This window comes from Condylura cristata, unplaced genomic scaffold (genome assembly GCF_000260355.1).
Source record: "Condylura cristata isolate star-nosed mole 26May11 unplaced genomic scaffold, ConCri1.0 scaffold00022, whole genome shotgun sequence".
Classification (NCBI taxonomy): domain Eukaryota; kingdom Metazoa; phylum Chordata; class Mammalia; order Eulipotyphla; family Talpidae; genus Condylura; species Condylura cristata.
In genome coordinates, this window is record NW_004567123.1 from 12713887 (window position 1) to 12728613 (window position 14727).

Below are 14727 nucleotides of genomic sequence, written 5' to 3' on the forward strand. Positions count from 1 at the left end.
AGTATGATGCCCTCAGTTTTATTCTTCCTTCTCAAGATTATTTCAGCCATCTGGGGTTGAATTTTTGGCAGGAGGGGTTATTTGAAGTCCTATATTAGGGAACTCGTTTTGATCATAGTCATAGAGAAAATTTGTCCAGAGGCTATAATCTTTCAGTCCTGCAGCTATATTTGACCCATTAACATATTTGGTTTACCTAATAGTCATTCCTAACATCTGACATCAAGAGATTTTACATAGAAGTATCAATTGCTAAGTTTCAGCCTTCTATTGAAAAACAAAAAGGACATGGGCAGAGCCCCATTTTCATGTGACATTGCAAATGGAATTAGCTAAGAATAAATTCTGCCTCTTTAGAAGGAACAGACCCTACCCAGACCACTTTATTCATCGTTCCCATTAACTTAGTCCATAGAGGCATTTTGGATACAGTATGAACAACAGTCCCTATCCACTCTTTTCACAAAAGGGGAAACTGAGATCCAGAAAGTTATGTGACACACTTAAGTTTCATAGTTGATTGCAAAACAAGGACAAGAGTCCCAGTCTGGTGTTTCTCAGTTTGGGCTTTCCCCCACTATACAGACATGTGTTGTTTCAGCAACTTCATGACAATTGTCATAAACCCCCTGAGAAGGTCCCAGCAACCACCAGAGCTTAAGCCAAGTGGAGTGATGGGAAAATGATGGCGAAGGGGAGGGGAGGAGGAGGAAGCCATTTGCTCCCTTGCCTACACCCAATTCCTGCAGACTAACAAATACAAAATACGGAGCAGACCTGCCCTAGCATTTAATTTTGTCCAACTCAGAAACAATGCAGAAACCATTGTGGCTCAGGAGAAAAAAGATATAATAGAAACAAAACCCATTGTGGCTCAAATTAAAAATTATATTATATTCACCCATGGAACCTCTATCAAGAGAGCCCTTATAATCAGGACTCCAAGGAGCAAGCTGCTGTTCGATGTGGTGACCTGAGAAATTCATGAGCAGGTTTTGTGGGAGGGTAAGAGGTGGGAGGCATGTTAGTAATTAAAACGTTTACTTGATTAAAAATATAACATCTCTCAGAAAAGACTTAGGTGCCCGTATCTTTAGAGCTGTACTCTTAAAAATCTACCAATCACACGCAGATCTCCTGCTGAGGGAAGAAATAGCGATCACGACTCAGATAATTTAGCTTTGCCTCAAGGAAAATGAGGTTGGTGGGTAATGTTCACATCTCCAATAATAAAAGAAAGCATGAAATTTGTGTAGGTCTCCCAGTAGAGCAAAAATTAGAAGATATATGTGTATGTTTGACCCCAGTTTTACATTTTTCCCTGATGCACAGCTTCTGGGCCCATGGAGCCTGAACCGGCTTCTTACGCGTTTACATTAACCCCCAGTAAAAATTTCCTCCAATGTATCTACCTACTTTCCCTGTTGATATTATAAGAATCAAATATGTATAATCTGTAGATGCCTAGTCTGTAGGTCTCCAGCTTCTACTTTTACATTTTGTTTGTTTGTTTTCATTTTGCTTAGACTGAGCAGAGGATATGTTCAGATGGGGTGGGGGAGGGGCTAGGGAGTAAACACAACCAAACAAAAATCTGTACAGAGCCAGTTACGCCACATATAAAAATGATTAATGTGGATAGAAAATGCTTTCACACACACACTCACCCTGCTCCCTGCAGTTAAGCCTGCCTTACAAGCAGGGAAGCTGACTGGAGATATTGCCACCAGGCTTTTGATTTCGCTCACTTTGAGCCTGACCAGGACCTGCCCCTGATTCCCAGTGCTGAGCTCAATTCTCTGGCTCCACACCATGAGAGCCCCTGGAAGAAGAATTATTGTGCCAGTTCACCAAGCCCTGTCCATACCGGGTGGATGTATTGCCTCATGAAGCCACACAGCCCATAAAGCAGGGATCCTTCCCCGCAGAGCCTCAATACGAACCAGGTCAGTCAGCTCCAAGCAGACATGGATGCATTTCCCTGATGGACAGCTTCTGGGCCCATGGAGCCTGAACCGGCTTCTTACGCGTTTCTTTTAATGCCTGTAGAAATGCAGTTCACTTAGGTAGTGTCATTCTGCCTCATTCTGTGGATCAACCCTGACACTAGGAACATTTTGGGTGGAGAGCCCCTGTTTTATGGCTACCAAGTACATTTTGGTAGTTAAGGGAATAGGTTCTGCAGATAAATTTCCTGGAATCAAGTCCTAATGGTGTCACTTAAAATGGGGTGAATAAACTGCTTAACTGTATTTCTACATCTATAAAGTGGGAATAAAGATTGTCCATGCTCATCATCTTGTGTGAGGGCTAAATAAGTTAATAGTTAAAGTGGCCTAGGTAACATCATCAGCACTTCAGTCTAGGTGGGGAGCATAGAGACAGAGGATATATTGCTAAGAGTTCCAGAGTTCCAGAAACTTTTGCAAGCAGGACCCAACTTATATCTTACAATTCTAGAAGACTTCAGTGTTCCTTTTATAGATGAGGGAATTGAGACACAGGCAGAATCATACTCTAGTTAAGTGTTTTGATTCTGGGAATCTGATTCTAGAACTTGTGCTTATAAATGCTTTCTGATGTCACCGAGTATTTAAATGTGGGTGAAAAACTGGGATTGGGGGATGCAAAAAAATGCATTCAAAGAGGAGAGATCCCTAAGATATAGTATGTGCCCACTTTCTCTTGAGTAATCATCTCATTTGACTTTATGAAAGACAGTCCAGCTTTCTCACCCATTGCAAAAGGATTTGAGTGTAAGTTCCAGAATCCATTTCCTAGGATTCAAACAATTACTAGCGATGATCATGTTTGTACCTGTTTCTACATCTGTGAAGTAGTGTCTCACAACTATATTGAACCTCTCCTAAAGTTTAAAAAATACTAATAAATATAAAGGAGTTAGCAATGACAAACAGTTTATTAGCCCCTATCCCCAGGAATATTTCTTGTAGGAAAACCTGTCACCAATCTGCACATGCCTCAGAGGGGCCACCTGTCAAGGAACCTCTTGGAGATTTTTGAAATAAGAGACAAGTTCAGTCTGAATTTGTGCTCATGGCCACTCTGTAAGTGCAGCGTCCTCGCTTTAGAGATGTAGGTCACAGCAAGAAGGCCAGAGGAGCTGTGTGGCTTTCCAAAGGCCATGTGACTGAGCTGGCCTGAGGACCCCACGCCACATCAGTGCTCGCTCTGCTCCCTCAAATGGACGTGAAATTGTCAGCCCTTCCACGGAAACCAGAGGCTGAGGGAGAACAGTTTAGCAGTATTAGAGTAAAAATGGTTCAGGTCAGCTGGCCCCACTCGTTTACCGCCCCCCGCCACCCCCAATCCGTCACAAACACACACTGGCCAGCCAGTGACCGATGCTGGGCCAGGCATCCCAGACAGATATAAGATCCTGGCTAACTGTAGAAGACACACACACACACACACACACACAACTGGCACCGTTTCCCAGACCTTCCTTCTGGGATTGTCAGAGCAGTTTTCCCCTGCTCAGCTGCTTTCCCTTGAAGGAAAAAGCAGCTGAACCTGTGTGCTCAGCCTTCCTGCATCAAGATTTTAATGACTAGCTATTCTTTGTGACACTTGCTGGGCTCAGATTCAGCCAAGACTCCAGGCACAACACAATAACTCCTTATCTTACTGAGGATCCCTGCACCTTTCAGAGGCCTTTAGGGGCCTGGCAGGTAATGGAATGTCAAGGCTGGCAAAGTCTGAGGGGCTGCCTCAAGAATTAGAACAAAAGAGAAACAGCTTCTTTTCATAATAGAACAGGGTATTGCCTTTAAGGATTTTCTTTACATAGAGGTGCCAATTAGATGGTCACTAAGGCCCCTAAAATATCCAAGAGGTAATTCAGAGCAACATCGTCCCTTCTGATGGAGATTTTAGGGTCTTTTGCATTTGACCAGGCAGAGCCTCCCGTGACCTTAGGGATCTCAGTAAAGTGTCTTTTGAGTGGGTTTTCCCATTGTCAAATTAAAAACAAACTGTATCTATGCTGGCATTGTTTTTCTGGCTCTCTCAAAGACTCCAGCACAATGGAACCATACTCTGTAGCAATTGAGCCAGTCCCAGAGGTTCAGAATTACCTCCAAGGCCCTGGTGACAGTGACAGATGGCGGGTCAGAGTACTCAGCTTTTGAGTAAAGGATGCTTTCTTTGAGTTTGGAACAGCAATTGTGGGGGATTCACTGGACTAGTTCAGGGTGAAGAAAGGATTTGAAACACCAACAGATGGCAGATTTATCTATTTCTTCTATAACTAGACTTTGCTGACTTGTAGAAGTCCTAAGTCACCTGTCTGAATGCTCTCAGTATACTCTCGCTATATACTTTGTAAGGCAGGGAAGAACATGATTTTTCAAGCTAGATGTCAGAAGATGTTATTCCCCATATGCCTAAGAAGGAATGAGGTGTAATGGTGTCGTGGGCGCATTCCTTGCAAATCTCTAGGCATGGCAGCAGCTTCTGCTACATGCAGCTTGGAAATCCTGTTTTGTTTTGATTTTTAAAGATTTATTTAGTTATATATACAGAGCTGGAGTACAGGCCAGAGGTGCAGGAGGGGTGAGGGAATTCACCAGAGGCAGAACAGGGAGCAGAACAGGCAGAATGACAAAGTACACCGCTGAGGGGAACATCTGGCGGATCAGGAGAGGTCTGCCACACCATGTGGATCACCTTCCTGGTTGGGGATCGAACTCGGTGAGCTTTATGGTTCTGTGCTTTAACTCACTGAGCCACCAGGGAGGGTCCTGGAAATCCTGTTTTGACCATCCAAAACTTACCTCGCATGTAGAACCTTATGGAGAAACCTTGATTCTTGTGGCCCTATTGGGGACTTACTGGTGACACCGACTCACTGCTAGTGGCGATGCCTGCTTGTCACGTACAGCACAACTGACCATCAATTCAAGTTATATGTTGTGTCCCATTGTCATCTAACCAGGGCAAATATAGTCGGCTATGAAATAGGGCCACTCCATTTGGAAAATGGAAATAAGTAATTTCAAGGATCCTAACCATGGCTGGGTACCTGTCAAAGTTTTGCCCCAAGCGGGAACAGCAGTCCCTGCTTCTCTGGTATAATCAGAGCTGGAACAATCCCTAACACCCTGCAAGCTGACAGACTAAGCTCTGCTGAGGACACCAGACGGCTCAGAGGGGAAAGCAGAGGGTGGAAAGTCAAGTGCAGAGATGCAGGAACCCACAGAACCAGGCTCTCTGCTCTGCCTGCAGGGAAACACGGAAAAGCCCCCACAAGGGTAAGTGATCCCTGTCCGCGGGAGGGATCGGGGAACGGCAGAGCACATCCAGAAGGACTCACATTTGAGTAAGCACACATTCTAGCACAGGATTTAATGAGCCCCCTTCCCCTAATTACCAGTCTCTGAAATGCCCCACAGAGAAAGCCTGTTACAGATTCTCTCTGGAATTTTTACCCCACTTTCCTTTCCCAAAGCTAAGACTGATTCCATTTGTGTCGAGTCAGGGCAATTAAGATGTCTTTCCCTGACCCAAGTAACAGAGGTCTGCGATTCACTTTTATCCCACATTTGATTTTTGTAAAGCAAGCGTTTTTGTTTTCAAGCTGAGCGATCTTTTATTGTACTCTGTAAAGGTGTTTTAGCGGGTCACACACTGGAACCAGCTGCTTTCAGGGCCCTGAAATGCAGGATGTGGGGAGACTCCAAGTTCCTCAGAACTGTGAAATCACACTCTCCCATTTGGGGGGCCCAGTGTGCCCCACACATTCACTTGCATGGAGTTATGCACGAAACACACACACATGCACACACACACACACACACACTCCAGAACAATCCAGCCACGGCCTCCCTGTCACTGGTTTGAAAGGCCATGGTGACAAATAGACCCTGCAATAGGATTTCCTTCTTTACTTTCTCCTGCCCTTCCCCCACCAAGACTTTTTTTTCCCCAGCTTTGGCATAAAATGGTCAAATGATGTTCTACTGCAGAATTCAATTTCACAGTTCAGTTAGGTCCTTGATTACACTGCCAAATTCAGATTAATGTGCATTTAACTAACATGGATCAGGGGAATTCTGGCTGACAGCCAACTGTAATCGGAGCAATTGATAGCTGTGTGGAGTTTTATGCCCTGTCCACCCCAGCACACCCCTGGTGAAATTGATTGATTAAATGAATTCATTGCTATCATTATTTATAATTTTGATACATCGCAAGCCTGTGTCTGATCCTATCCTCGGAGATGTTGCATTCATTGTGGAGGGGAATCTGGCTGAGTTATTAACTGAGAATCATTTATTCCCATTTATTGCAGTTTAATACTGGCCTTTTTTTTTGGCCTTTATTTTTTTATTGGGTTTGAATAGAGATATGAAAAAAGTAGGCTTCTGTAAGAATTCATTTATATGGTATACTAAAGGCTTCAGGACTAAAATGTGAATGCATATTATTAACAGTTTAGGAAAAGAAAGCTCCCAAACTATGTCCTTTCAAATCGAGTCTTACAGGGGGAATTCCTTCTTAAAATGTATCCACTAGTAGCCTTATGCCACCACTGTTAAGAAGCTTGGTGGACTGGGTGATCATTTGCAAAATTATCGAGTTTCCTGTTACCTCTCGCCATACGGCAATCCTCTTTTAAAGTCTGCAGACTATGATCTCATATTTCTGAAATTACTTTTTCACAACATCCTTGGGTTATTCTCTTTGGGAAAGTGAGGAAAAGTGAAGAAAATATTGTTTTCTCTCCTGTATATCAGCCTTCTACCCGTTTCTTGTCCCTAACTTTGCATTAAGGTCCAAGCGTCAATTCTGCCCCTAGATCTTTTGGAAATAATTTCGGGCGTGGATGGTAGGAGTACCTTGGGTTTACTTATTGCATTCACTATGGTTGAAAGTACCTTTCAGTTGTCCATTTCCACTGAACTATGGTGTCACTAAATGATTAAATCCTACATCCTTCTCTGGAGACTCTTAGAGCTGTTCACATGCATTTCTTTTTTGTTCTAGAATGTATTTGTAGAAACGGTGGTACAGTTGAAGCTTTGCTCCTTTGCAATTCTGTTTTTTTTTTTTTTAAAGGTTTATTTGTGCATACAGAACTGGGGTAGAGGCCAGAGATGCGGAGGGTGAGAGGATTCACCAGGAACAGAGTGGGGAGCAGAACAGGCAGATGGACGAAGTTGCTGAGGGGAGCAGCAGATGGGTCAGGAGAGGTCTGCCTCGCCATGTGGATCTCCTCCGGGGCAGGCGGGGATCGAACTCATGCGGAATTGGCTTAAGCTTCTTAGTGCAGTGCTTTAACCTGCTGCGCCACCAGGGAGGGCCCTGCAATTCTGTTTTACATGCATGAACCTCTGTGTTACTGCAGACCAGGACATAGGAACAAATGCACCGATTACCTGCCTCGAAATACAGGACATCATAGGAAAGACGATTTAGGGCAGTTAAATAATTGTAATAGTTCAAACCTATATAAGAGAGCAAGGGGACCCAGTTAGAGAGGAAAATAGGGACTTTCTTCTTGAAAGAACACCCAGAAGAAAGCTTGGATGATGTGGTTACTGAACACAAAGTTCTGTTCAGGCCAAAGCAAAATGAAAATGTTGACTTATGCACATCTATGACCAACTCTTTTTGCTGTGATTATTATTCATTTCTTATCTATTTTGAGCTGATTTTTCTAAGTTAATTTTATTCTGTCTCTTAGCCACCAGGCTTTATCATCTGTCATTTTCTGGTCCAGCTCTTGCATTTTGCTCCAGGCTGCTCAGACATCTGGGTCCCCAGTGGAAACACCCCAAGCAGATTGTAGCTCTGTAGTTCTCACTTCATGCTGTTCCCGCCTCTGGGCTGACCACATCCACCTTTTTGTCATTGAAGGGTGTCTTTGGGAATGTATGAAGGGCCCCATTTCTGCAATAAGATTCTCTGAATTTGAATTCCATTTCTACTTCTTAGCTCTGGGGTCTTTGCATGACCTATGTAAGCCCATTGTGCCTCAGTCTCATAAGGCCTAAAATGGAACAATTGTGAAGCTTGATTCCTTTTGTAACCTGGGGTTTTAATGCCCTCGTGTATAGAGAAACCTCAGAACAGTCCCTTGCATGTCCCTGGCTCAGCGAGTGTCAAGGATCAGTATTCATCTCAGTCTGTGTCACTCTTGCAAGGAGCAGAGCAGTTACCTAGCGCCAGGGCCCACTGCTGGCTCCCAGTAAATGCCCCTGTGTCTTATCAAGGAAAAGGTGCCCTTGCCTTCATGATGTTCACCAGAGAGGTGACAACCAATGGTGGGACTTCCAAGGCAGGAAAGAAAGAAGGCCAGTTGCCCCAGTGTGCTGAGCCGCTGGGACCCTAGACACCACCTCCACCAGGAGTTAAAGACTGGTCTGAGCTGGGAACTGGGTTGTATAATCCTGCAAAGACCACGGGGCCCTTGGCCTTGGATTACTTTGGGGTCATTCTACTTGCCTGGGTATCAGATTTTTAATTGCTCCCTTCACACTCAGAATGAAAAAGCAGGAGGCCTGTTGCAAATAAATGTGCAGGTCAGTGACACTTGCTCCGAAGCCCACGGTTGGATCCTGGTGTAGTGGCCCCAGTAAAGTCACTCATGCATTTCTCCTTCACAAAGTCAGCTCTTTGTCCTTGTCTCCTTGGCCAGAGGCAAGTTTTAGGAGGCACCACGAGTCCCACACTGGAGGTGGCCAGTTCTCCTTTCTCAAACACATCTCTGGTTGGGTTCTGAAAATTGTCTGTTGTGATCATGGTTGCTCTGCCTCTTTCATCTGTCTGTCTGTCTGTCTGTCTGCCTGCCTGCCTGTCCGTCCGTCCATCTGTCTATCAATCTCAATATATATATTTACTATGTCATGGTTCATTTGTGGGCAGCGTTTGCTTTCTCCTCCCAGGTGTAGTCCCAGTAAAATTCCGACCACCAATTCACCCATGCACCAGCTCCCTCCCTAATCCCTTGTGGTCTTCTCTCCCTTGTGCTCTACTCTCCCCTGTTCTGCTCCCTCTCCCTCCCTGTCCCAGAATGAAGGACAAGGAAATATATGATATGGCCAAATAAGGGATTTAGAAAAATAATAATAATAATAATAATTGATAAGTAAAACAAAATGAACAGGCAACTACAGCGCTTCCACTTTCTTAAGTCTGTGCCTCTCGCCCATAGTAAGGAAAGGAAATAGCACTGTTTTATTCAAAACCCTCATTTCAAAGACACGTAGACCCCAGGGACCACTCTGCACTCTGGCTGGGAAACTGTCCCATTCATTTAGGCGCGCAGCCTCTGCGTCATGACACTTGCTGACGGTTAAGAGTAGATGCTGATAATGCCGCTGACAGTCGAGAAAGAAACAGTTTCCCTATGCAATGTGGAGCCGTGTTGGCAATTTCTCCGGGACACAGACTTCTTATTTCTAATATATCTTCAGAGATCAGTTATACATGCTTGTGGGGAATGAATTCAACGTCAGTTAACGTTCAGAAGCAAAATTTCCACCAAAGACCCTGGGAGATGGCACCCCAATAGCTCCCAGGACGCACTTTCAAAAATTAAAGTCATAGCTTCCACTTCTCACACTCACATCCTAATCCAGCTAATCTTGAGCTTAATTAAATTAAATTACTTAACTTACTCTGACATTTATTTGTCTTTCTCCACCCTACCACACACATACACACCAGCTTTCCTTGTGCATGGCAAAAATTCAGGGACTTAGACAAAAATCAGCTTTATTTCAAAGATAGCATTTTAATTACAATACAGTATTTCAATATACGATAACTAAAGGGACCTTGTTTAATTCATTGTCTTGAGAATTAATGTGTAGAATATATACCAGTATTTGTATAGTATATTGTTAACACATGTTAACTAGTTTTTTTAATATTCTAGTTGCTATTTACATACTTTTATATGCTCACTGCTGTAAAATATATTAATTATATTTAATTAAAATTTTGAATATATTAATAATTTATTATTAAATATATTAAGAATACCACCTAGAATCTATTAGCCAGACACTACTCAAATCCCTTGATGGTATTCAAATCCTTTTATGAGTTCCACCATGACCTAAAAAAGTAGGCATTATTATTACTCCTGTTTTATTGATGAGAAAACTGAAGCACAGATAGTTTAAATAAGTTACCCAATGTCATACAGCTTGTAAACGGCAGAAAAAAACTTTTTAAATTTGTTTGCTTAAATATTCGGTTGCTCAGGATTGCCACAGAAAAAGCCCTGTGAAGGAGATACCATGATTCCCATTTTACAGATGAGCAAACTGAGGTGTATAGAGGCCAAGTGATACGCGTAAAGCCATAAGAGTCAGAATTCAGCCCTAAGTGTGTCTCTCCAAAGCAGGATATTTCTTCTCTGCAATCAGACCAGGGCCCTGACTTAACAGCTCCCTGGGTCCCTGCTATTTGGTATGAGCCTATCTGAGTATGAGATCCCCTGTGTAATTGAGCCCAGGAAGAGAAGTGCTGAGTTATGTACGTAAAGCAGGGTAGTGCTGTCATCTGGGTGAATGAACTACAGAAGGACTGAGAATTTAAAGAGCCCACTCTGTAGATCATGGAATGTGCCTGGTGCCTATGAAGTACGCTCTCATTCACGTTGAGTGATGGTGATACAGGGTGTGGCCCTATGAATGGGGGAGCAGTGTCACTAAATATCCTGCAACACACATGAACCCCCCCTCCTCCCCCCCGATCAAATAATTATCTGACCCAAAATAACAGTCATGCCAAGATTGAAAAGTTCTGATCTAAGGGCTTTCTTTGACCAAATTAATAGCCCCTGTAGCTAATGTTAAACATGGTGTTAAGAAAGCTGGTGCTTAGATACCTTGACTCGCTGCCCCTTAGGTGAGACAGCTCTGTGGCGTTGGACTTCCAGGGTTCAGAAGTGGGATGAAGTTCCAGTTGCTTTAGTGATCACTTGATGTGTGTGTTAGTCATGGTTGACCAGAGAGAACACACAGAGAGAAAAGCAGAAACTTTACTTTTAGGAATTGAGTCACAATTGTGGAGCTAGAAAGCCTGAAATATACAAAGACTGCAGGTATTTAGAGTTGCCTGGAAATTCTGGCAGGAGTTCATGGAATGTTGATTCCAAGAACAATCTAGAGGTGAAAGTCCTCTTCTCTGTGAAACCTCAGTCTTGTCAACTGACCAGACACAGCCCGCCTGATTATGGAGGGCAACCTATTTTACTCAATATCTACTGATTTTAAAGTTTACATATTTAAAAATACCTTCATAGCAAAATGTAGATTGTTTTTTAACCAAGCAACTAGCTGGTTAAACAAGTTACGCATAAATTAGCCATCATACTCTTTAACTCATTCACTTTTGGCATATGCCTACCCGTCTCACTTTATAACTAACTATTCCTGGTATCACCTCCCACTACTTGTGCGCAAATCCAGGTCTCAACAGTCTGCTTCTGGGTAGTTAATAGGGGGAGAGGAAGTGAGGTTAAGGGGAGGTTTTTTTGGGGGGAGGGGAGGAGATAGAGGATGCTAGAAGGGGCATTTTAGAATCTTCTGGGGTAAACTGCTTTTCTAGTCAGGCTGTGTAGTGATGTTACTTTACTCTCTATTTGGGCTGGTGGTTGGTTTTAACCTAGTGACTGTGGGTTTCAACGTAAAACGTGACCATTCTCCATTCATGTCTGTCTTCCCAGGTGGAGTATGATCGAGCACAGATGGTCCTCAGTCCTCCACTGTCAGGGTCTGACACATACCCCAGGGGCCCCACCAAACTACCTCAAAGTCAAAGCAAAGCAGGCTATTCCTCAAGCAGCCACCAGTACCCCTCTGGATATCACAAAGCCACTCTGTACCACCACCCCTCCCTGCAGACCAGCTCACAGTACATCTCCACAGCATCTTATCTGAGCTCCCTCAGCATCTCCTCCAGCACCTACCCCCCACCCAGCTGGGGCTCCTCCTCGGACCAGCAGCCCTCCAGGGTGTCCCATGAACAGTTTCGGGCTGCGCTGCAGCTGGTGGTCAGCCCAGGAGACCCCAGGGAATACTTGGACAACTTTATCAAAATCGGAGAAGGGTCAACTGGCATTGTATGCATTGCAACGGAGAAACACACGGGAAAACAAGTTGCAGTGAAGAAAATGGACCTCCGAAAGCAACAGAGACGAGAACTGCTTTTTAATGAGGTAGAGTGTGTGTTTGGATCACCCTTTTCTCCTGTGTAACATTTCCTTTCCATTTCAGATGTAATGCATGTGTATTTAGGACATTCAAAAGTACTGATAATGTGAGTCCCAAAACAGTGTCCCCCATAATCCTTCCTTCTGCTCTTTTCCTGGTCATGCATGTAGGCCTGCTACCTGCATGAAGTACTGCAGGTGGATCAGCCGCTGTGCAGAGATTTAGCTGGCTTGATTTTCATAACCACCCTAGCAGAAAGAAAAGTATCATTACCATTTTGATAACAAGGAAGCCTGTACTCCGATAGGCTAAGTGACTAACCCAGGGTCACACTACATGTTGACAGCAGAGCTGGGATCTAACAGATTGCAAAACCTCATGTTATACTGCGGCTCTATATACCCTTTACACTGATGTGATACTATGTGTAAACAGCCTATCTAGCCAGATTTTTTTACAATAAGCAAAGATCAATTTACCAACACACAGTTGCTCTTTAGGAACCTTTAAACATTTTTCCTAACTATAGATTCAAATCTTTCTGTGGAAAATGTCCTTAATTCCACCAAGCAGTAACTTGCATAAATATTTTAATATTTCTTTCCCATATTTATTCTATTTAGAAAAATGATGTATTTTCTTCACTTTCAGAGTCCATTTATTTCCAGAAAGTTTGTGCCCATTTGGACCTCACCAGCAGTCCTGCCCCTCCCTCACCAGCACTGGACACTGTCATGTTTTGTGTTAATCAGATAGACATGAACATAGCTTACTGCCTTAATTAGCACTGTGTTACATGTCTGCAGGCCATTTTTATTTCTTCACAAAATTGTATGTCCTTTGCAGTTTTCAATCATTTATCATATGAACTCTTGATATATTATCTGTTGTACATAATCTTTCCTCTTGATCATATGCCTTTTAAACTTGCTTATTACTTTGTGCTCTACAATGCACAGAGGTGTAAAAAAACATGAGTTTCTGGGTCCAAGAAACAAAACATTTTGGAGCAATATCTATTTACTGATTTTATGAGCATCTTAGGGGAGAGATGTGATTTTGTGGAGGAGAAATCTAAGTCTTAAACATATCAGGTGAGGAATGCAGTGTAGCTCTGTCAGTCTCTAACTCCTAACTCTCAGAGCAATAAGCAGGTGCTGGGAAAAGGTCATCACTTAGACTTTGTGGCTGTCATCTTTGGTGGCTGCATGTTCAGCTCCTGTGGGGCTGCATGTTCATCTCCTGTGGGGCTTCATTTCTCTCGCACACTTTGAACCTCACAGAGAGCCCCAGGTGAGTGGGCTTTGACATCTTCTCAGTATGTGATTCCTGCTTCTGGGACTTATTTCAAAATCACAGTGCCATAACACAGTGCAATATAATATAGCTAAACAATTCTATAATTTATTAACAATAATTCCAAAAATGTCAATGAAAGCGGTCACAAGACAGTCATCCCAGAAACCCCCTTCAGTAAACAGACTCGGTTTAGTTTCTTAGGCCTACTTACCTTCTTGATTCCTTGTAGTTCTACTAGTTACCCTCGATGCCACCATTTTGCTATATTGTGACTCCCAAATAAAACCCTCCACAATCAGTATTTCTCAGTCACTTGTGCAGATGTGGCCAGAGAACAAAGTCAGATTTCGCCATCACATGTCAAAAGTACCTTTCCCTTTGCCCAGGTTGTAATAATGCGGGACTATCACCATGACAACGTGGTTGATATGTACAACAGCTACCTTGTCAGCGATGAACTCTGGGTGGTTATGGAATTTCTAGAAGGTGGTGCCTTGACAGACATCGTTACTCACACCAGGTATGCTTCATTTTTATCCAGACAAATACTTCAAGGTATGTATTGTTTTCCTCCAGGCTGAGGTCTTGGTGACTTTTTATGAATTCTTCTTAAGTTATAAGTACTTTGAAGTCAGGGACATGACTAGACTTTCCTATGAACTCCAGAAGTGCCTGTTGTAATGTTCTCTTTTTTCTCTAATTCATTAATTAACAGACACTGTGTCTTCCAGAAATTCATTAATATCCATTGTTTTTAAAGCAGCAATCTGCTGAGAGTGAAGTTTTAGTAACCAATAATAGAATTCCCCACTTCTGCATAGATTTCTGTATCTGAGCTCCATTCCAATAACATCAAGGGATACTGACTGCATTCTAATAACATCAAGGGAACCTGTGGGAGAATGACCATGGGAGAGAAATGCTTCAATTATTTTTTTAAAATAGTCTTGCAGATAGCAAAGATAAATTATCATTGTTGCCTCAGCTACTTGCTTACCTGATATGTTAATTAAACTCATTTCAAGTTCTTGTTAAGTACTTTTTAAGTGGCAGGCTCTTTCCTAAGTGCTGAATACAAAATATACAAATGACTAAGTCTCAGATACATTTCCTCAGGGAAATCTCAGGTTAAAAACAAATATAATGTCTGTACAGAATTAGAAAGCATATATAAGTAGCACAGAAATATACCTGAATATCTCTATTGGGGATACTCAAGAGGTCTTTCTAATATAAG

General features: G+C 42.9%; 1 protein-coding gene across 1 annotated transcript in view; it reads left to right on the forward strand.

Annotated features, from left to right (window-relative positions):
• Positions 1 to 14727, forward strand: part of PAK7 (p21 protein (Cdc42/Rac)-activated kinase 7) — a 231725-nt gene that overhangs the window by 202182 nt on the left and 14816 nt on the right. The window contains exons 5-6 of the mRNA XM_004687173.1: positions 11705 to 12196; positions 13877 to 14010. Of these exons, the coding sequence (XP_004687230.1) occupies positions 11705 to 12196; positions 13877 to 14010 (626 nt within the window). The remainder of the gene's footprint in view (positions 1 to 11704; positions 12197 to 13876; positions 14011 to 14727) is intronic.